The following is a 23,640-nucleotide window of genomic DNA, read 5'->3' as shown; positions in this document are numbered from 1 at the left end:
ATCTGGATGATTTCAGCCCTGGAACTGCCCAACTAAATGTAAAAGGTTGCTATTAACTTGAAAACTACTACTGCATGACATCACAAGGTGGAACAGAGCATTTTGAGCTTTGGGGATGTTGACAGTAATAATGCAGGATTATTCAAACATGTGTGAATGAAATAAAACACAACTCCATGTATGTTTTTGAGGGGTTAACAACATTATGACATGGTTTAAATCTCACAAGAGTCAATTTTGTGTAATATAGGACCTTCAATCTGGATTACTTTAAATCTTAAATGTTCACTATGTAACTTTCAGGGGGTACACCACCTGCTATGCTAACCTAACTATGCTACGCTCTATGTCCTCTAAACCCAAATTACCCATACCCCTTCTTTCACCTGTATAGTGAATGAGGACTCTGCTCTGAGAGGAGGAGTCCCAGAGTCAGTTGCCATCACCCTCAGGTCATACGAGTCTCGCTCCTCTCTGTCCAACATCTCATCCACATAAATCAGGTAGATGATGCTGTCTTTAGTTGTCAGAGCGAACTTCCCGTCTCCGCCCTCCAGGGACACGTTGACGTTAGCGTACTCTCCGTAGTCCGGGTCAGTGACAGAGATGCGGGCCACGTACTGTCCAGGCTGGGCCCCCTCCGAGATCCGGGGAGAGCCGTCCTCACTCAGGAAGATGATGGTCATGGTGGGCTGGTTGTCATTGTAGTCACGGACATGGATGGTCACAAATGCATTGGTCACCTGTGGAACAAAATATACTTTAGCAATAGAAAAATGTAAGGATTACATTTAAAATAAACCACCTGTAAACCAGGATTAAAATAAGGGTATGTTCATATTTGTCCTGGTTTGGTCCTGGTTTGGTCCTGGTTTGGTCCTGGTTTGGTCCTGGTTTGGTCCTGGTTTGGTCCTGGTTTGGTCCTGGTTTGGTCCTGGTTTGGTCCTGGTTTGGTCCTGGTTTGGTCCTGGTTTGAGCCTGGTTTGAGCCCAGTGTGAATCCTGATATAGATATGGTTTGATCCTGTTCTAGTTCGGGTTTGTGTGTGTAAAACAGTTTAAGAATCGACCAATTTAAACCAGTATTAAACCAATACTGTGTTAAACCAAGACTGAGAAATAAATAGCAGGACTACCGTATACAGCAGGAAAAAGCAAAGGTTAAGTTTTGGATTTAGTTTCAGTTTTGATGAGGTGTGTGCAAGTGTGAACACAACCTAAATGAAAACAAGGATTAATTAATCACAAAATCAAGTGTAAACCAGGATTTTATTAGCTACTGCATTAAAATGTAACTCCTTAGGACCTCGTCAAAGTACCACACTGTTATATATTAGCACTTTAATGCTTTTAGATAATACCTCTGGTTGGCTGGCATTGTCCCGCGCCTGCACCACGAGCTCATGTACTCTCTTGAGCTCATAATCCAGGGGTCTGTTCAGTGCAATGACTCCAGACTTCATATCCATCACAAAGTATCTGTCTGGGTCACTCTGACGACGGTTTATTTCATATAGAACCATGCCATTGTCTCCTTCATCCTCATCTGTGGCAAATACCTACAGATACAAAACAAATCATTACACTAATTCAAAACTTGAATACAATATATATAAATAATTGAGATATGCTAAATTAACATATACTGTCATAATTAAGCGCTGTAGGAAGAGCTCATTAAAAATAAACAAAACTACAGAGATATTTTTGCACTTTTGTGGTCAATTTTACCACTCATTTGCTTTCACTTTCACCTCTTTTGCCACTATCTCTTATGTATACTGAGGTATATATTTTTGTTTATAATATCCAATCCCTATACATACATTTAAACTCCAATACTAACTTGTAGGATGCTGCTTCCTTGTTGAAGACTTTCTGAGATGATCGCATGGTACCGACTTTGGTTAAAAACTGGTGCGTGATCGTTGATATCTGTTATTGTCACTTCCAAAGTCATAGATCCCATTCTTTTGGGCGACCCTCCATCGTACGCCTCCAAAACCAGCGTGTATGTCGACCGCTTCTCCCTGTCGAGTGGCCCATTGACCACTAGATCCAAGTTCAGCACCTTGTTAGCACTTCTCTTAGTGTCCAGTCTAAAGGCTTGGCCCACATTGCCTTCTCTGATGGTGTACCCTTGCGTTGTCAATTGGTCCTTGTCCGCATCCAAAGCAGGCTCTAGGTGGAACCTTGTCCCGACTTGCGTATGCTCGGGTATTTTAAGAGCTGCTTTCTTTTTGGGAAACACTGGTGCATGGTCGTTGATATCATTGACAGTAATTGAAACTTCAATAGTCGTTCCGGTCATAGTTACAGCGATGAAGCTATAGTGGTCTCTTTTTTCTCTATCGAGACTCTTGGCCGTGGTGATAATGCCTGTAGTTTCGTCAATGTAAAGGTCGCTGCCTACACCTGTCCCCTCGTGATCTGAAATGAAGTAAAGAATGGCTGTTTCTCCAGGAGGTAACCCGGCACTTATGTCACCCACTATTGTCCCCGCTGGCTGCTCTTCATCAAGCTGTAACTCCAATGCCCCGAAGACTGCTGTGCTCTGGACAAGGACAAGTACGACATAGAGATAAACTACTGTGTTCCTCCACCTCCAGAGTCCTGGGCTCACAGGGGGCCGATTGACCCACCACCGCAGCCTTGACCCTGCACTTGTTATCTGCATGGCTGGGTCCTGTTACACCTGCAAGAGACACACAAAGAGAAGAAAGAAATAAGTTAGATAAATCAAGATTCTGTTTGTTCTACAGATTTGTAATAATGAGTCTTACAATGAACATAAAAAAATGAAATATCTGCTGTTAAACTAAACTAAAACAATTTCCTTCACAGCATCATTTAGGGAGTGCAGGGTTAGACTACACATTACAGATACGTTACATTTAAAGTTTCAACTTTGTGCTCATAAAAAGTTATATTTTGGAAAGAACTCCTAAGCTGCTCAAACTTTTAAGAGCATGAAATGGCCCAGATCTGTCCACCATCCAGACACGATTTAAAAGACTCTAAAGACACATCCATAAACATGTAACAAAAAATATGTTCTATCCACCAGGTGAGAACACATTTAATGGGGAAAGTCACACTGAACTCCAAAGAAAAACAATTAACATGACAGAAACTTGAATCGAGATTTAGGGCTTTTATTTCCACTATAGAATAAATTATTACACACTTATATCCACATGAGGAATGCATGGGAAAATAGGCCTATAACTGCTGCAGAATACGTTTTATGGGAATGGTTGTCATTTAAGACCGCAAGTTCAGAACCTATGTTCCCAAAAACCTAAATCATGCTTGAAATGAAATAATACTACTACCCCCATGCTAACACCCCCATGCTAATGCTAAATCAGTGTTATCACTTGTACTTAATTACAAACTGCTGTCTGTGAATCAACTGTCCAAAAGTACTTTTTTATTTGGGCCAATGTCATGTTGTTAACAACTTGTCATGTTGAATTGAACAGATTTTAAAATCCACTTTTTAGCACAACAGCAACATCTGGAACTTTTAGCACGTTCAAACAAACAGCAGTAATTATTTGCAAATGGAATCTGACCCAAGTTCAACTACTATACGGTAAAAATGAAAATTATTCACATCAATATGCTAGAAAGTCAGTGGCCCTGCAAAACTCTCACGATATGCAATATGCTCTCACGTTGCTTCTTGATTGGGTGCGCAAATATTTATAATACACTCAAAATGAGAACAACTGTTTATGCATATCGCTTGGGTATTTATAATGGAAGATTAATTGGGCACATAATTCTGCATAACATCCCACAATATGGCGGACCATTCAAACTCATTTATCACAATTTACTAACTGAAAGAAGCATATTTTCAACAAACTTCATTGTCGATAATAACATCAATACCTCAACTTTATGGAATGTGAAAGTCTAATAGCTGATATCCATGGCTCGGTATCAGCGCTTCACATGTGCATTGCAGGCAGTGGGCCAGTAGCAGAGATACGAGGCAGGTTGAGGATAGATGGAGGGTGTTGGTCATTGCTTATACTCAGTTCAGACAATCACTCCCCCAGTGACTATATTATGTGCACAGTAAACTTTAGGAATGCCGTGAAACAGAGCAAGAGGTAGAAGAGAGCTGGAGAGGCTGGATATTTAGCTGCACTGCTGACATATATTGGTACAAGCACATTTAGTTGAATTTGGGTAGAATTGACGTCATTGGCAAGTTGCAAATAGTGCGAACAGTGGGAGAGAGATCTCGTCTATTGAATCTAATGATGTTCTGCAATATTGCTTGAGTACATAGTCCGTGCAGTAACAGTACATTGGAAATACTTTACTTGGTCCAAGCATAATCCAATTCAATCCAAAGTTTTTAGCCCTAGTTCTTTCCAGCACTCACAGTTCCTCGAAATCAAAATAAAACCATTACCAATTTCCTTATCCAATATCTGAAGTAAGTTTGTTTAGTTTGATAAAATCCAAATTTGCTGAACACACATCAAAACAGTACTCAATGTGTAGTTTTACAGTTAGCTAGTCTATGTCAACTAGTAATCGCTTTGTCCACTGATTTGAAGGTTGGCGGTTTGAATCCCGCTCGACATAAAAACATCATCAGTAGAGTGATCAGATCCACTGACCTACAGGTTGGCAGAGCAACTCAAGCTTCCACAAATGAATGCTGTTGTTGTGTCCATGGGCAAGACACTTAACTCACCTTGTCCCCAGTGTCTGTATACACTGGTGTATGAATGTGTGTGTGAATGGGTGAGTGGTTCCTTGATGTAAAGTGCTTTGAGTGCCTAGAAGGTGGAAAAGTGCCATATAAAAATGTAACCATTTACCGTGATAAATTTGCACCATTGCCATAGTAATTAACTATTCAAACAGTATTCTATTTTTAGAATGGAGAAAAGTACTCAAAATGGCACCTATACACAGGACAGCTAAATACAGCTAAAATTACTAAATGACCATTAGCTAACACAAGTGTTACAACTACTGAAACAATGCCTTTGTTTTGCTAGCTTTACATGTTGCCCGTTACTCCCTGTAGACTTATTAGCCGCTATGTAACCCACAAAGGTAAATATAGTACATTTCTGTATTTCCGTATCCATTTCTCATACTACTGACCCTAGCCTCCTGCAGTAGTTTATGAGTCTTGAGAGGAGGAAAGATTAATAAAGTCTACTGCTCCTATGGGACACTGAGGGACACTGCTCCAGGTCCTGCTGCTGGAGAGGGTAAAGGGGTGCGCTGACCTCCACATCTGGTCTAGACGGGACAGTTGCACTCCTACACTAAAGCAAAGAAGGAAACAGAGGAGAGATTGGACAAGTCTGGAAACACACCCTGTATTGTTTGTACTATTTGTGTTTGTGGCGCTGTCTGACTCGGGGGTAGAAGAACAGACTGGGAGGAGGTGAGTGAATATATTTGATGTTGGAAAGAAAGAAGACTTCATGGTGACGTGAGGGGAAAGTCTGTTTGGGTCTACAGAGATTGCACTTGATGAGTTAAAGAGCAGGCCAAAAATATAGAGAACAATAGAGCAAAGCAAAATAATAAAGGGAGATTTTTGTCAGAAAATCCAAAACGTATTCCCACAAAATTCCCAATTCCCAAGGTAATTCCAAAGGTAATCAGTGTAAAATAAAATAATTCAACTCCAAAATTCTGGCTTATAGCTCATCTTATAGGCGCAGTATGTAACGTTTCTGGTCTAGAGTCACCTGTCTGTGTACACTGGTGTATGGATGTGTGTGTGAATGGGTGATGGTGTAAAGTGCTTTAAGTGTCTTGAAGGTGGAAAAGCACTATGTAAAAATGTGACTATTTACCATTTACCATCACCAAGTTACAGATCGGATCTGTTGAGAGGCAGCCCTCTCACAGTAAGAAGGCATTTTTTTTGGAATAAAACTGACTAAATGCAAGATAAATATGTTTAATGTGAAAAATTCCAGGCAAAGCAATAACATTTCCTTGAAGAAAACCAGGCAACAGACCCTGTATCAGAGAAGTTACTTACTGAACCTTAAAATCTAAATCTCATTCAATTTTAATTAAATTTCAATTTTCAATTGTGTCAGTCAAATAACATATTTTTTATTATCATTATAATATTAAGAATCAGTGAGGGATATCCAAGCTTTTTTGGACCAGTTGGGTTTGTACAGTTGACTGATTAATGCTCCTGGCGATATCTACACGTTGTCATCGATGAGCTCTGTTTTATGGATGTGCGAGTGATTTGATTATAATATAAAACGAACAGGACTCTGCCCAGAATGTGTGTAATGTCTGTAGCTTTGAGTGGGAGAGAATGGTTGTATTGATGAATGCATCGCACGGCTGCCATCTGTCTCTGCCAATGAACAGTCTGCCATGACGTCATCCATTCTTCACTTGTGCCGTTATGCACACGACTTGAAACAATGGGCTGGTGTGGAGTAGAGTGAGAGCTGATCCTGATGAAAACAGGGCTGGGGTGTAAATACTTCTCCTAATACACTGAAATAGTCTGGTAATCTCAGGCAAGACAATGCAGCAGCTCACAATTTAGATTTAACAAAATGCAGATAGCATTTTAATTGCCTCTTTGCCTTTAAGAGGCAAGATGGAGTTTAAAAACACAGTGGAGCACATGACATCACAAGGTGTTTTCAGTATGAGAGAAGAACTCAGCCTAAATATGCAGGGTTTGTGTGTTAAACATGTGTGAATGAAACAAAGCACGTCTCCAGGTATGTTTGTGATGAGGAAACAACATTGTAATATAGATCAGAAAATAGTGTAATACAGGCTCTTTAATTCATAATATCCGTTATATCATCCACCAACTTCTAATAATAAGGCTTCATATTATTATATATTAGACAAATCATATTCACAACACAACAAAACAAATATCATGTGCATCATTTAAATTCCTTTACTAATCAAAGGATTGTACACAATAATCTCCCATATATGATTTTTGCAACCTTTAGCTACGATGTACCCTCTCCTCTAAATGACTAAATAACTTTAACATGGTATTGTGCACACCTGCACAACATGTGTGTGTACAAGCTGTGACATCATCATTCTGCGACCACACAGACCCACACCAGTCTGGGCTCCAGTGTGTCTCACCCACATTATATCTGGCATGGCACCCCCATAATCTCCTCCACTGCACACAACCTCAAAGCCTCAAAGACACACGCTTCTGCTCTAAGAGCTTTAACCATATAATAGCAAACCTACTGTTTTCTATAGGATGGGACTATTTGAAGTAATGTTGTCTAAGTGTGTGTGTGTAGAGCCTAGAGAAAGCTTTACCTCATGCAAAGTGACCACTAACTGGATGTCTTGCTAACAATATTTCATACTTTCAATGTGTACTTGGGCAAGATATACTGTGGAGTAAGTTTCCTGATAAAATAAGTCAACTAAACAAACAAATATCGACCGATTAATCAGCTAAAAAAAAAAACTAAAGAACTACATAGTAAAAGCATTTTGTTTGAAGTAGAGTTTAGGATTTACACATTTCAGTGCTGTACATAAAGGACCCAAGTACTTTTACTTTGTTACATTCCACCAGTGTTTCCTACCCATCCTGTTTCTGCCCCTCCCTCTTCCCTCTAATGGTTTTAGCAGACAGTGCTAGGCACACCACACCAGCCGTACCCAGGCCAAAATGGACCAAAAGAGTCACGCAGCTCCAGCCAAAATGGCCACTGCAGCCTGCCCCGTCTCCATAGGTTTCCTGTTCTTTTCCAGGACAGAGCGCAGAGGACCAGTGCATTTCAGCTTTAGTCTTCAGTGGTTAAGAGGTCTGGCACTGCATTCACAGATCAGCCAGTAGACACACATGCAGACCTCTAAGTGCTGCTGTGTCAAGGAGAACACTGGCAGGGCATCTGACTGACAGAAGACCAAGAAAGACACATTAGTGAAAGACAAAACTGCAAAATAGTCTGTGCTTAAAGTACACAGAGTAACTTTTGTGGGAAAGGGGCTGCCAATTGATTGTCTCCATGGAGATGTAACTGCTTTTTCTAGAATGTTCCACAGTATGGCATCAAAGTCGTCTATCTCCATGGAGACAAGCAAGGGATTCTGGCCAATTTAAAGGTCAGAACTTTGGAGAAGTGACTCCACTGACGGTAAGAATGCATATTTTCCATGGCATTGTCAAACCTTTTACAACTATATACTTGGAAAAAGACATTTTCATAAGCATTTAATTTCCATTTTTTCCAAAAATACACTTTTATTATGACTCAAACATTTTTTACTTATTTTTTTTTACTTTGACCAATATGTAAGCAATTTGAAAACATAGTATAGTTTTACCTCTGTGTTGAAATGCATCTTGCAGGTGATATTTGTAGAGTGTAAAACTATGCAGAGCTACGTCATCCATCAATAAACTACCAAACTTTTACAATGAACCTAAGCGGAAAAGCAAATATCTTTCTTAATGGCCCACACTGTACTACCGGTAGTTTTGTTTTCCCAACTTTTCAGCCGTCAAGTTACAGAAAAAAGCTGTAAAAACATCCTCATAAAAATCACATTGTTTGGCCTTTTTACAGTCAGGAAACTCAACACAAAAATGCAACAAGAACAAAAATCACAATTTATGATACCATTATTAAGTAACACCAATTTGAAAACCTCCACTGCAAATATCTCCTCCACTTGCCCTATAGAAAGAAAAACATTTTTACGACACCCCTTGCCAGTCTGCAATTACACAGTGGCTGCTGGAGTGACACCAAATACTTGAGGCTTGGGTGAGTTGTGGTTGGAGCCGGCAGTTTTTGGTAGAGTAAAAAAAATAAAGATCTTTACATGTGAAAGCTGAGACTCTCGGCTTACATGTTGTAGAGTGGTGTATGTGTTTTTGGAGGGGGGACAACTTTGACCCTTTGTCTAGCTCTGCGTCACCTTTCTCTCTCCCACCAGGCGACCCCAGCTGTCCCAGGCTCTTGGAGCGTGCTGTGAGGTGGGTTATCGAGGTGTATATGTGACAGCAATTCCACACTTGTTTCCTTGCTTCCTCTTTCCTAGAGGGTTGTATTCGTGAGCGTAGTCGACTTAATGAAAAAAAGGGAATAAACGGGGCTCAAGAGTATTGTAAGTTCAAAATATTACTCAAGCCAGTCTAAACTTATAGTGGCCATTCAAAAAACTGTTGCAGACAATTTATACAAAATAAAAAAGAACATGAAATACTATTCTTGACAAGTTGTCCAAAAATGTACTCAAGTATATGCAGATAATCACTTAAAAATATTTGGAGGTACTTTTCTATAGCCAAGAAAAATACTGCACTAAAACTATTTATAGAAGAAATTACAATACTAAAAGCCTCTCAGTATTAGTTACCCATGGCTACTGCATTGAACTCCATTTAGCAGCTCCAAGCATCATAGACGACCAGATGTCCTAAGAGGTTAGCCACTGAAATATACATGTATGGCCTCTGAAGTGTAATCAATATTAATACCACTTTGCACTTAAGAGTTCACCACTGAGTTGTTCAAATAATATTACTTCACCCAAGGGACATCTCCAGACATAACTCACATCCCTGAAACCGAACCCTAACCTCCAGTGGTCAACTCAGAGTGAGTAAAGCTTGAATTAATTATGATGAAGTCGGCACTGTTTCTTTGTTACTCTGGAGACTCCATGACGATAGCAAGGCATGATGGGATACAGTCAGAGTGACATAGCAACCAAGTAAAGCTCTAGTGACGTTTACAATATTTATTATTCATTTGGCTGTTTTGATATGGGAGTGCACATAAGGGTCACTTTGATGGTACATCATTCAGTTGTCTGTTTCTGGTGGGGGAGTGTAGTTTAAAATACAGGACAAACATTGATTATTTTAATGCATATGTCCAATTTTAATCTACTCTTCCTTCTTAACATCCAACATAACACAAGACAAAAACGCTTTAAGTATCAAAATCAAATCCACAGTCTTTTTCCAAGTAGGTAATCAGTCATTATCTGAGTCCCCCATGCTGTCCAAAGACCTATTCTTTATTTTAGCAGTTAACTGATCGGCAATATGGAATCTTGGAAATAAGCGATTAAAAATTGCTCAAATATACACTAATCACTCCAAAAACAACTTTAGGTAAATAAGTGTTGAAGGAAAACAACTACAGCATGATTAAAAGCTCTGATCTTGCATAAGAACAAAGTGTTATTTAGAGTTGCGGCCTGTCTGTCACATTTCCAGCACAGTAGAGTGCTTGTTTTTAGGGCAAAGTTAAAATCCTGTATCTTCTCACAACCACCATGTTTGCATTGTTAATTCTTATTAGCTATTGTTCATATCATAAAATATCATAAAATATCAAGTATGTAAAAGCTTTGGTCTATTAAAGTTTATTCTGGAGTTTTACGAGCTGTTTCCTATAAAAGTGGATATCAGTGACTTCAGAGTCTGCACAGTGTCTGGAGGGCCACATCGTCAAGGAAAGTTCAGATGCCAATGCAAAAACATCGGTCCACATCACTTACCTTAAAGTTTGGTCTGTTTTGAAAGGATTTTCTCCATTCTCATATAAAAGTAAGCGTTTGCAAGGAATCCTGGGTGACATTTTCCAGTGGTTTTGGCTGTGTGCTCTAATTTGGATGGGAAATGGTGCAATGAAAATAAGGTTAAGTGCTGAGTTCTTGTAAAATCGTCTTTTATTTAAAATCATAAAAGTAAAGCCCTAGTTTTACATTTTATTCATATTTCTGGGTCAGTGGTTTTTAGGTCTTTCATTTTTTCATAAAACTGTCTTTGTTTCAATCCTATCTTGGCAGTCACTTCTCTGCATGTTACACTATTCATAGCAACACAAAACAGGCCGATCTGCCATTAGGTCCCATTGCATTGTCAAATTATCTGAATTTGATAATTGAATAATCCAAATGAAAGCTCACCCTAAGCATTTATCACCAGATCATTAAAAAGGCACTGAAAATCATCTGTTGTGCAGGAATCGAATCTTTACAAAAATGCTTGAAAAACTGGTGATAAAAGGACAAATGTTATCATTTGCAATTATACTGTGCAAACAACTGCTGTTTAAAGATGCACTGTGTAACCTTTTTGCACCTGCTTTTCTATGGAGATGGTTTTGCTTTGTCTGGAAGGTTCTGTACTGTTGCATTAAATATATCACTCATCAGGGAAGATAAGTAGGAAGATCATCGAAACAGTAAGAATACATGTTTGAGATTTTTTGGCAATAAACACATTTGTAATTGAAGAAATGCAAGATAGATCAGTTTAATGCTATACTGTGGAACATTAACGTTTAGTAGTTGGATTTATTCCATGGCTGATCTGAGTTCAGGTTACAATTACATGTTTTTGTGTGTGGCACAAATGTTACTCTTCTTGCATTCCTCCATGGCTCCACAGAGATGCTGGCAGGGGGAAAACAGCTGTAACTTTGAGGCACTTAAAGCGTGACAATTCAAAGGCGGTGCGATGACTCATATTGTTGTTTATTTTTTCACTCTACAAAAGAATAAACTGAAAAACAGTCCAACACACCTACAGCACACCAGCAGGTCCCAGACGGTAATGCGCCCCAGATTTCAGACTGCCCGAAACAAAGGAGACAGACAGAGGAAGACGTCAAGCCGAGATGAAGAAGACACAGTGAATTGAGTTACGAAAACTTTGGGAAGAGAGAAGCAAAATTGAGAGCGGCTCAGTTTACAACGGGGGAGAGTTGACTGGGTTTCTTTGACTAAGAGGAGCACTGGCATAAGAAAAAAGTGCGTCAAGGGAGAAACAGGACATTTTAGTGATTCTTACCTGGTCAGTTTGGAGCTGAAAAACATAATTTCCAAAAATGTAATTCAATAACTTGGTCAAATGTAAAGTGAGGTATAAAACACATTTAATACTGTGATTCAGAGCTTCACAATGTAATAGCAATCGCAATACTTACTAGATACTAGATTATTATTTGAGAACATTCACGTCCTAAAGGTCTTTTGTGCAATTACACTGTTATACCACTAAGCTAATAGCATACAGTTTTCCTTAAAGCAGACCTACTATGCAAAATCCACTTTTCAGAGCTTTTAACTTACAATTGTTTCCTCTTCTCATTTATACTCTCAAAGTTGATGCCATATTGCCGATCAACCCCTGATTTTACCGCCACCGATTTACGCCTACTGCTCTAGATTTTCTTCATTCTTCACTTTTATTTTCTTAATCTATGGTATGCACTGATTTAGCAGCATTGTGTAGTCATTTTGGTACAAATGAAAAAGAATTTGCTACTTGCAAGTGTGATGTGCAGCTGTCTACAGGAGGGGCCAACAACTCACGGTGCCTTGTTGTGACGTTTACGGCAACATCAGCTCCCATTGGGCACCGCAGTTCTCTAATGTAGAAGTCAGCGGACTTGTTTCTTTTATTAGGTAATTTTAGATGAATATTGCAATTTAAAATGTGCAAATTATAACATAATGAGCCACGGGTGCCATAGATTATAACTTTATAGCAGACACAAGCACAATATCTCTTCTTTAAAGTCATAATCGCTAAAACAAGCTTTTAATGGAAATAAGTGACTTTGATAAAAAAAACGTTTCTCTATCTAAACCTCTGTAGAACACACACTTTACAAAGCCAAGATCCAAGCTGTTTAAGTGCACAGCTACCCCCAAAGATCATTCATCTCTTCACACCATCCGAACACATTGAATTCACCAGGGCAAGAACCTGACCATCCACGCTGTCAAACTCCATCAAGTCACTGCTGAAACTGAGATAAATGGCCTTTGTACGAAGAGACAACAAAACAATAGGCTGGATCAATGGTACACCAGCGCACCCAGAGCTGAAACTGGAACCAATTAAAGACCAGGAAGTGGTTTATCAGTTTTGAATGTTGTGCATGTTTTTTACATAGTCCATGATAAAATATGCAGCATGTATCATTTTGACAACTTGAGGGTTATCAGATGATTACAGCCATTTATTCAAAAGGCCTGGGACAACTTGACAAGAACTGTTCCTAATTTTAAAGGTAAAGATTGTGTCCAAAAGATAAAGTAATAAGAGCATGGATGTATGTATGCGTGGAGAGGAATATGCTAACAACTTACACTGATTCAATTTGCACAAAGAAACCAGAGCAATCAAGAAGACAAACTGCCAACGAAGAGGTCACAGTCAAAACAGTCATGAGACAGCCAAAACATAGCCACAGAAGGGAAACTATGCGCCCTATTTGAAAAGAATGTGAGTTTAGAGTGTATGAGTTCTTAATATATAATAATAATCTTAATATATAATATAATATATAATATAAAACACCAGTAACAATTCTGACACTGTCCAGTATGCTCTATCCAACTTCTTAAATAGTGAACGTCCATTCAATCCATATAAAATGAAAGCCAAAAGGTAGCTTTACTATTGCTATGATGGGAAAAGTTAACAGCATCAACAGTTATAATACTGGAGAAGTTATTTTTATTTGAAATATCGTGCTTAAAATGATTGAAACGTTTTGTTGACAGAGTGCAATCCCATTTTAAGAGAAAATCCTCCAGTGTAAGAAAACAACTGAAAACAGTATCGTTGCACTCTTTATTCACATCACAATTGTTCTTGACAGATCAGGGAAACTGTCTGACTCATCACTGGCTCTATATTTGGAAAAGTGAAATGAAAGGATTTTTGGAGTTATTAAATTCTCCATCAACTCCCTGGTTAGTGTCGCGCCAACAGCTGCTCGGCCTGGGAATGTCTCAGTATTATGTTTCGCCATTGTGTTTCTTGTGGTAAGCCCAGAATTAAGTCCGCCTGTCTGTGGTTAATTTGCTTTGGAGAATAGAACATGCCCTGATACACATTGGTTAATAATGAGCCTAACGAAAGACAGAGTAATGACTTCATAGAGAAATCATTAATCTAAGGGTAATGGTAAAAACACAGTGTTTAGATTTTAACTGGCACCTCCTTGACAGTAGTTCAGAAATAAGTGCTTAATTCATTGAGACACAGAGGCGTATTTCACATAACTGCAAAAAATAACTCATCACATGTTCTTAATATAAACCAACCATTTTGTGGCAAGAATTAGTATGACACTATATCCCTCACTGAATACATGCTGACATCTCTGTAGTCATCAGAACCCAGCCCAAAAAGAATAACCTTTGCTATGCACAAAAAACAAATGGATCAATGCAGAAATACCAACATAAAAAACATGAAAAATACAACAACTTTTTAAAGACATTGGTGTGCATTACTGTTACCAACAAGCAAAATTACCAACATCACTATTTAAGGCTTTATGGAAAATACAAAAAGAAACCGATGACTTGGGCGTTCTGATTTGCCAAGGATGAAGCGAAAGACACCTACAGTTGCAGCAGGGTCTGGAGAGAAGAATGAGACAGAAAAATCAATTTAGCCAAAAAATGACGTACACAGTTATGCTATGAGGCTGTCAATATCTGATTTGACATTTAGGCGTCAGATGCAGCGATCGTGTCCCCAATGAGACACACACAATCACGCCAAGAAAGTCATCCAAAATCTGAAAACTTTCTCACTCCCTCCTCTCCTCCTCTCTCTCCTGCAGCCACACCTGTTACAGAGTCCCTTAACTCTCTCTCACTCCCTCCCCTCCTCCTCCTCCTCCCTTTCTCCTGCAGCCACACCTGTTACAAAGTCCCTCAACTCTCTGAACACGTCTCTGTACCTGAGTCGTCTGTGCCCTACATCCATCTCTGTGCTCGCTGTGGTGTTTGAAGTCACTCTGGCTCAGATCATCTCACTTACCTCATTAAAAACACATGAGACACTACACAGACAGGACCTCTGCTTCTCTTTCTCTTCCTCTTTCCTGTTAGGTTTCCCTGTATAAGTCTAGTCGAGCTTCAGATGTGTAGATTTGATTGGCAGCACATCTATTATGCATTAGGTCCACACAGAGACATTCTTATCTGTGTTATGGTGATGTGAAATGTATACATTTATTCAACTGGACCAGATGAGATCATTTATCAAGTACTGTCTGCCTGCAATGGTAATCGAAAAGTACATTAGTAGAAGACGTGCTGGTGTTTAGAATATAAGATTAATAGTAGTAAGTAGTTTTCAATAGCTAGAATTTTGTAAATTGTCACGTTGCGCCATTCTAAACTTTCGAGGTGACCCGGGTGCACTAGGGCCCAGCGCATCCACCCATCTATAAAAGGGATCCAGCTCCCCCGCCCTGTCACTGCTCCCCTGGCCCGACTCCACCTGGTCACGCCATCAGCCCATCGTCACAACTTAAGCACTTTAGCACAATTTGCACATATGTATTGTCAATTATTGGATAAACGCTCCAGCAGAAAGCTCAGACCTTTAAAGTTGTGTCTACCACCTTTCTTTGTTTCTATCTTTGTTCTTTGGCCGTAACACAGATATATTCAGAAAACATCTACTATTCAAATTGTAAATGCACTTTACCTTGGCTAAACTTTTAGACCCAAGCCTATAATAGGAGGTTACACACTAGGTGGTTAATTGCAAAAGTGAAAATGAACAGGAAAGAAGCGTGGTCAGCCTTTAAATGAAGTTACAGATTGAGAAAAATGTACAGCTCCAAGCCAAACATTGATATTCAACGTTTCATTGACCATTGACAGCAAAAATAAACTGTTATAGATGTTGCCATTCTTACAAAATCAAACTTTTAAAAACGTATTGCCAACTCTTTTTCACTTTTCCTTTCCTCTCAACCACAAGGTCTCTGGCTGGTGCTCTAGAAAAACACTAACGTTATAATCCGCCCGTTTACCAGGCGCTGAGAACATTACAAGAAGCTTTTCCAGTCATTTGACATCTGACTAACTCTAAGATCATTGATAAAAGACGAAAGCTAAAAATCAAATATGCCACAGTGCCCACTACAAAGACATATCCTAGGGCCACACACGCAACCCAGAGCAGACACACTCCGTCTTTTCATCTGCAGCGACAAACCCAAATATGCTTCAAATGATCTGACCATAGTGTTGGCAGTGAGTATGGCGCTAGTCTAAAGTCCAGCTCTGTATGCATGAGAGGAAAGAGGAGACAACAGAGAGATTTAGAGGAAACTGCCATCCAGGAATATAACAAGCGTTTTCCAGTCCTTGTGTCCATTAAAGCAAAGAGCCAGCATAAGCCCTGGTCTGGGCATGGTGCTGACTGGATCAACTTTAGTTACATTAAGTAGGAAATGATAATGGGGAAATGTAATGTTTTGGACCTAGAAGTGGAAGATATTGAACAGAATCTGTACTGCTGCTACTGGTACTACTACTCAGACACAAAAATACTGTATATATGTAAATACTTTGGATTATTTGGATTATTATTACAATAAATTACAAAATAAATGGGGATATACCAGTAGAATGTACACTATTAATACTACTACTACACTTCTACTATTGTATTACTTCAAAGGCGCATATTTTTGGTAAAGGGATGCCTGCTATTCTTCGTAGATATGTATATTGCTTTACCTAGAATGTTCTATAGTATGGCATTAAACTTCTTGCATTTACTGAATTAAAAGTGTTTAATTGATCATATTTATATTGCGCTTTTCTACCTTTCAAGGCACTCAAAGCACTGCATCAAGGTCAACTACTAACCCGTTCACACATACACACATTCACACACCAGTGTACGCATACACTGGGGGTGAGGGAGGTTAAGTGTCTTGCCCAAGGACACAACAGTGGTATTCATCTGTGGGAGCTGGAATCAACTGTTTTATTGCTTTGAAAAACATGCATTATTACGCCGAGCCTCTCCAAAGATCTGATCTGTAATTATGCCTTTTGCTCATTACCTCCATCAACAAAACTGGTTTAGCACTTCCAATTACTGTCACTACAACAACGTATTAGATTGTATTACTTCAACATATAAATCTAGATTGTCATTACTACTAGAGCTAGTGCTATTGACACTACTGCTGCTAAAGTTATCATAGTCTTCCCCCGTCTTTTGGCATGGTCTGGTCTCCTCCTCCTTAGCTGACCCAGCCATGAGAAGTCAAATTAAACTGGACAAAAGAGTGTGGATAAAGACCGATCCTCTGACATCATCAGTGGGCCCCAGTACAAACAGAGAAGTCTCTAAACCCCGGGCGCTCCATCATTCAGGCTCTGACACGAGAGAGCAGTCATTTCCTTTGATTGGGCCACTACGTTTAGTCCTAATATCTTTTCCAGAGCCGTGGATAAATCGCTTTTCATACTGGACATTTCATTGCGTTGGGGAGGTGGGGTATTCCTCTAACGGGGATACATACCTTAGATTATAGCTCTTTTTAAGGAGTATATATGCAATTTATGGCAGTCATGAGTAATTATTTTTATAGACCTACTCATATGAACTTGTACCTCATATTTCAAATGTTATAGTAATATAGATACTGCATATTTATAGCCATGTTCACAATTCAAGGTTCCCCCATGCTCGCACCCACTCACATTGTACAAACTGTAATTAAATTTCACGATTATTATCAGCAGCATGGCAGACAAGATTGTAGCAGCCATTGCCACAAGATCCCCCCAAGCACACAGTTAATGAAACGCAAAGCGATCTTCAGTGGTAGTTTCTTTATCAATGGAGAATCTCGTTTCGTGGTTTTTATTACACTAAAGCTAATAATACATTTGGCATTTTAGTGAATGGTTGAAAAGGTGGATTTTTAGGAAATCAAGGCTGCTGGTCAGAAGTTGCACAGTGATGGAAACGCCATTCGATACTGAGTTTGGGTTCAATCGAGGATGGTGGTCCAAGAGGTAAATAACACCAACACAAGACCCCAGGAATCAGAAATGTGGACAGAAAGTAAATATTTCCACTTGCTACTTGTGGAGTCACACAGGAGGAAAACAGTTGTATTTATGTTTCAGTAGCTTTAGTTTTTGTTGTCATCTGCTACCCATTTAAAACTGTGGGAACACGAGCCATTCTGAATTCACTGTGATAAGGATACAGACTGGCTTTACAGCAGCAGCGGTGCCGGTTACTTTTACTCAAGTACTTTCTTTTTAGACTTTTAATAGTTTAAGTTGCAATGTATATTAGTAAATATGTAGAGAAGCAGAGATGTGTATATAGTGGAATGTTCCATGTTTAAACCAGAAGAAAACTACTACAGACCTTTTACTAGAACAACCAATGACTGCTACAAGTATTTAATTTAACACATAGATCTACAGCAGGCAGTGATATTTTTTTCATATTTTTCACACCAGATGCCCTCTCTGCTGTATTCATCTGGCTTTTTGCAGACTGTTTGGTTTTAATTTGTGCTGCACTTGAATCCACAAACTAAATGGTAAATGGTAAAATGGTCACATTTATACAGCGTTTTCTACTTTTCAAGTCCCTCAAAGCGCTTTACATCAAGGAACTACTCAGCCATTCACACACACGTTCATACACCAGTGTACGCAGTAAGTGGGGGTGAGGGGGTCATGTGTCTTGCCCAAGGACATAACGGCAATATTCATCTGTGGGAGCTGGACTTGCACCACCAACCTGTGGAGCAGAGGACGACAATAATTGTAGCCTATTTTTACCTTTTTTTTTAATGCTATGGAAACAATACCAAACACGTGCATTTCCAGACCTTACCGAAGTATATCTAGCATTAGCAAAACAATCATTTCATTTATAGCTACAGCGATGATCCCCTGGGCCATGTTAGCAGATTTTACAAGGATTATTTTCAGATGTGGTTTTTGTGACAACCGCAGGGAGCACAACAATGGACCCAGCTCACAGCATCCCGGGTCAATGTGGGTGGCAAATGTGCACTTTGATTACACTGTATATATCAGCGGTATAAAGTAAACTTGAGATCGCATGAGATTAGCAGACAGGCTTGTACATCCCCTACAGTATGAAACCTTACAATAAACAGAAAATATCCCCTAAGACTACAAACCGGGATATAATCTTCCACATAGACCCAACTGATGAAAGCTTCAAGCAGTTTAAAAAATATTTGCTTGCATGCCAGAGTGAGTGCTTGTAGTCGCAAACGCATGGATTTAGAAATCAAATTAGATGCAGAAGCCAAGCCAAAACCTGCAATAATCCAATATACAATAAAGCGGATGGGGGTCCGAGTGGGGACATGTGACACAAGATAAGCTTTATCCAGGAAAAAATGTTAATTGGGGCTCCTCCTGCAGCAATGAGGAGGAATATCTTTGGAGTATGGCCCGAACAGAAAGACCCTGGCGCTGGATGTTGGAACTATTTTGACAAACAAGATCGAGTAAAGTAAACACAAAAGGCTTTACGTTGAGTTGATCATAGGAATTTTGGCACGCTCTCCAACAATTTCATTAATTTGTATTGTAAACTTTTTCTTGGCGATTTGGTTGAAAATTTCCTTCCATATACAACTGGCCTTGGTTTTACTTTGCATCCCAAATCCTTGCATAAAACTGTGAATATATTTTTGTCCAACCATCTCAATGTTTTCTAAATGAGCTGCTCCCCATATCATCTCTTATGGTCAGATCCTGTTTATTGTTCTCAGTGTCAACATTTTGTTCAACTTTTTGCATAGAAACTGTTCAAACTTGTTTTAGGTAATTGCTCCTAGATTGCCTTTAACTGACTGGCTTGGTGTTGAACATGTGGCTCAATAGTAGAGTATTTGCCTTCTCAATAAGGAGATACTGTGGAGAAATTCTTTGGTGAAATAGTCGATGATCACATTTTTATATAGTTTTTTTTTCTACCTTCAAGACACTCAAAGGACTTCACATCAAGAAACCACTCACTCAATAGTGGGAATTGAACCTTCAACCTTCTTCTCCTTCAGATCAGCACTACCAACTGAGCTACTGCTGCCCCTACTGAGCAACTGTGGCCCTTTCCCTTTCCATTGTAATGTAGGATTGGCAACAAAGTAATAAACGTTCCCTTGTACTTGCATGTCGTGTATTATTTGGTATTGAACTATTTCGCTTTTGCATAATGTTATATATCAAATCATAGCTATTGTGCAAACATCAGCTCCCCCTGGCTGTAATTGTACCAAACCTTCTGCATGTGTTCACAGTTTGAGCGATCCTGCAGCTCGCCTCATCGCTCTAAAGAAACTCCTCACAGTGCGGAACAACTGGACCACATTGGACCATGAAAGTGGAGAGTGCAATAATAAGCCCTGTATCACTATCCCTCCTGACAGCACAAAACCAGGAGCTGTGGCCGCCAGTACAGACACCAGATAGCACTAGAATAACTGTTGTGGTCAGATGGTTAAATATGCCGTTGGGTTCCCATTTTAACTTTTGGCCATGTAAACAGATACAGGCAAAAGTGGGGACTGTAAATATGCATGTGTCAGGTTTGATTTGCTGCATCACCAAACAATCTAAAATCACTTTTGGCATCTGTACTTACAATGCTCTATCGCAGGGCTTTCTTGGCTTTTATAATGATAGACATCTACAATACATGGCAACTCTGAGTTCCTCCCTCCATGAGTTTTGCAGCAGTAAACGTAAACTGCCCCCAGTGGATATATGTACGATCTCAATGGTGGTCTGTTGGAGTAAAATATAGGTGAAGTATACACAATTGTTATCTCTCATCTGGGTAGGCTTCCATTGGAAAAAAATAAAAATAAAAAAAAAATAATAATTGAATTATTTTGTAAAATATACAAAAGGTGTTGTTTTTGCTTTTTTGTTTTTTGTTTTTTTATTTGTTTTGGGTTTTGTTTTTTGTTTTTTTTCCATTCTGACACAGCTCTGGCAAGTCAGACAAATATTTAAGGCCTGGACTTTTACCACACATATTCACACAAAAACAATATAATTAACCAACTAGTAAAGTATAAAATGAAACCCAACATAGGCCCATAGTTAGATATATTTACACAATAATTAAGTGCCAATAAGAAAAACAGAACAAATAAACATAAAGCTTTGTTTCATTCCTTGCTATGTAAACTTTGAAGTCCCATGATTTTATAAGGATAGCCAATCCACAGACATCTTACATCTCTAGCTCTACAGCTGGAGCTCTATGAAGTGTCTACTCTACAGCCTGTCCCATTAGACTATCAAATCAAGCACATACATTTTAATCAGGCATCACACTAGCGTCCCTATACGTGATCAATACGAGTCTCCTGCATCAGCACGCTCCATTGATGGCGCTTTACTCCAGTCTGCCATGGTCCCCACATCACACAGGCTGCGTGTAGACAGCACGGTGTACCCCACTATCTCCTTAAGGATAAAACAGACTCGACACATAACATAACGCGTGCTGATTTCTATTGATCATCGTCCATAAGCTTCATTTGCGCTTCGACAGAGAATAAGAGAAAGAGAGCTGCCACTTACATGCATTGGAGTCACTCTACTGCTTGGGGTGTGCGTTATGGATATCCCCTTCTTCTGCTCCAAACCTGATTAGCATGCAAACGAGTCCGCAAACGAGTCTCCAATGTAAGTCACCTAAATCTCCTGCACACGGCGCGATGAATGAAACTGGCCAAATGAAGTTGACGTTTGTGTTTTTCCGTAAGATCCACACGCCTATTCCACAAACCGGCAAAAAGCAGCTCCAGTGAATCCTGGGTATCCTCAGTGTGGCTTTGTCAGGTGAGCGCAAGACGGGGACGTGCTCTTCTCCAATGTTTTCAGATGAAGTCAGCGCGTAAAAGGCGTTTGGAGCCGGCTCGTGTCTTCCTCATATATCCGCTGCGTTTTTCCTTCTCTCAGCATCACCACAGAGACTCGCAGTGGATACTACAAGACGCAGCCGCTCCAGGGCACCGTGCAGCTCCACACCAACTGAAAGCTGACTCCCCCGCCACAGGCCCGGCCCCCGTCGCTCCCTGCGCCCTCCCCTTCTCCTTCTCGCTCCTCCCTCCTTCTGTCCTCACACGCGCACGCACACACGCCGCTTGGTTCATTTATTTGGGGAGCTGCACAAAAGAGGAGGAGAGGAAGAGAGTAGGAAAGGAGGAGATGAGAGGAGGGAAAGGGAGAGAGGAGAGGAGGGAGAAGAGGAAAAGAGTGGGGGAGAGGGGAGAGGGTGGTTGTGCGGAATACAGTAGGGAGCAAAGGAGGTTCGAGAGCAGACTTTTGGTGCCCCCAAGCTCCGTTCAGTGGAAGTAGTGAGTGAACAAAGGGCTTTTAAAGACGCGCAGTACAATATGGAAATGACTCCAATTAGAGCAGCATGTGTTTTTGTTTTAGATTGTACTGTGGAGACATATGGGGTACAGTGATATGAACATATTAGGAAATGGATATGATTATTGTTTTATTGGAAGCACACCCCCTTTGACCCACACGTTCAAATGACAGTGTTACATTGTTTATAACAACATATAGGACTGAATGAACATATAGGCCAATAAAATGGCACATATTTCACTCAAGTCAAATTAATACAATGTTAAATTATAAAAAAAATAAATCATGAAATAGGTGAAACTGTGTTTCATGGTCACCACAGCAGAACTTTTAATTTCAAACTTTAAATGAACTGTTCTATAATTATGTATCATGAGTGTGCTATGTGTAAAATGAGTGTGCTGTTCTTTCCATGTCCTGTGAACTGTTTAATGTCAACCTGCTGAGGGACTGAGCATGAAAAGTAGCATATTGGCTAAAATCTTTACATATTTACATTTTTAAATGTTCATTAATATTTGCTGTGCCTTAAATAAAAAATAAAAAAATAAATAAGAAATTAATTGTACACAAATAGATTTTATGGCAGATGTCCTCCGTTGCACCATTACCAGGCATGCTATGGGCACAATTACACTGCCTTGAATACATTTTATAGAAGAAATATAATGACTGACTTATTCTAATTCATGAAATATGCAAATCCACAACCACAGCCAGTATGTGAATTCCCATAGCCAATTATTGTAATGAATGCATGTATAATTATCACCTATTAATGCCTATAGCCATTCATTTTAAACTTTGCATGTGTAACCTCCAGACAGAAGGCCTGTAATGAAGAGGTGAGTGAACGGCTTTGACTGAGGCGCAGACACACTCACAGTGGACCGCTTACGTCAGCACCACTACAGTCATTCATCACCCTAGATTTTAGGTCAGGCCTCTCCACCTGCATCATTGAACCAGAGAGAAGAAGAAGAGGAGCGAGGGAGGAGGAGGGAGGGGGAGGGAGGGGGAGGGCAGGGGAAAAGGGCGGGGGAGGTGTGCATGGGGGTGTGGTGCTGGGCTGTGAAGGGTGGGGCTGGTGGACATGGACAGTGATCAAATGAGGTGTTTTAGAATGATATTCTGCAAATTACTATTAAAGCTAAACTATGTAACTTTTCTGGACTACCTGCTTGTCTGTATGGGAAAGTTACCAGTATGGCATTAAGTCTATTTAATTTATTCTAGGTGTTTGAGTGTATCGTTAACAGTGATAGATCAGTTTACTTTAAATACATACTATGGAACATTCCAAACAAAACAATAACATTTTCATGGAGACCTTCAGGTGGCAGACCCTCCACCGAAAAGTTACATAGTGTAACTTAAATGAAGAGATTGTTTGAGTTGTTTGGCACTCTCT

The 23,640-nt window shown here is 39.7% G+C and overlaps 1 protein-coding gene across 1 annotated transcript in view; it reads right to left on the bottom strand.

Moving 5' to 3' along the window:
• dchs1b (dachsous cadherin-related 1b) overlaps nucleotides 1-21,863 on the bottom strand; it is a 110,106-nt gene extending 88,243 nt beyond the window's left edge. Inside the window, exons 1-4 of the mRNA XM_033978076.2 lie at nucleotides 21,429-21,863; nucleotides 1,846-2,694; nucleotides 1,361-1,558; nucleotides 387-743 (exon numbers count right to left, since the gene is read on the bottom strand). Of these exons, the coding sequence (XP_033833967.1) occupies nucleotides 387-743; nucleotides 1,361-1,558; nucleotides 1,846-2,676 (1,386 nt within the window). The 5' untranslated portion in view covers nucleotides 2,677-2,694; nucleotides 21,429-21,863. The remainder of the gene's footprint in view (nucleotides 1-386; nucleotides 744-1,360; nucleotides 1,559-1,845; nucleotides 2,695-21,428) is intronic.
• Between the last annotated feature and the right edge of the window lie 1,777 nt (nucleotides 21,864-23,640).

Source organism: Periophthalmus magnuspinnatus, chromosome 14 (assembly GCF_009829125.3).
Source record: "Periophthalmus magnuspinnatus isolate fPerMag1 chromosome 14, fPerMag1.2.pri, whole genome shotgun sequence".
NCBI lineage: Eukaryota > Metazoa > Chordata > Actinopteri > Gobiiformes > Gobiidae > Periophthalmus > Periophthalmus magnuspinnatus.
The sequence above is the reverse complement of the archived record's forward strand: the minus strand, read 5'-3'. Positions and strand labels throughout refer to the sequence as shown.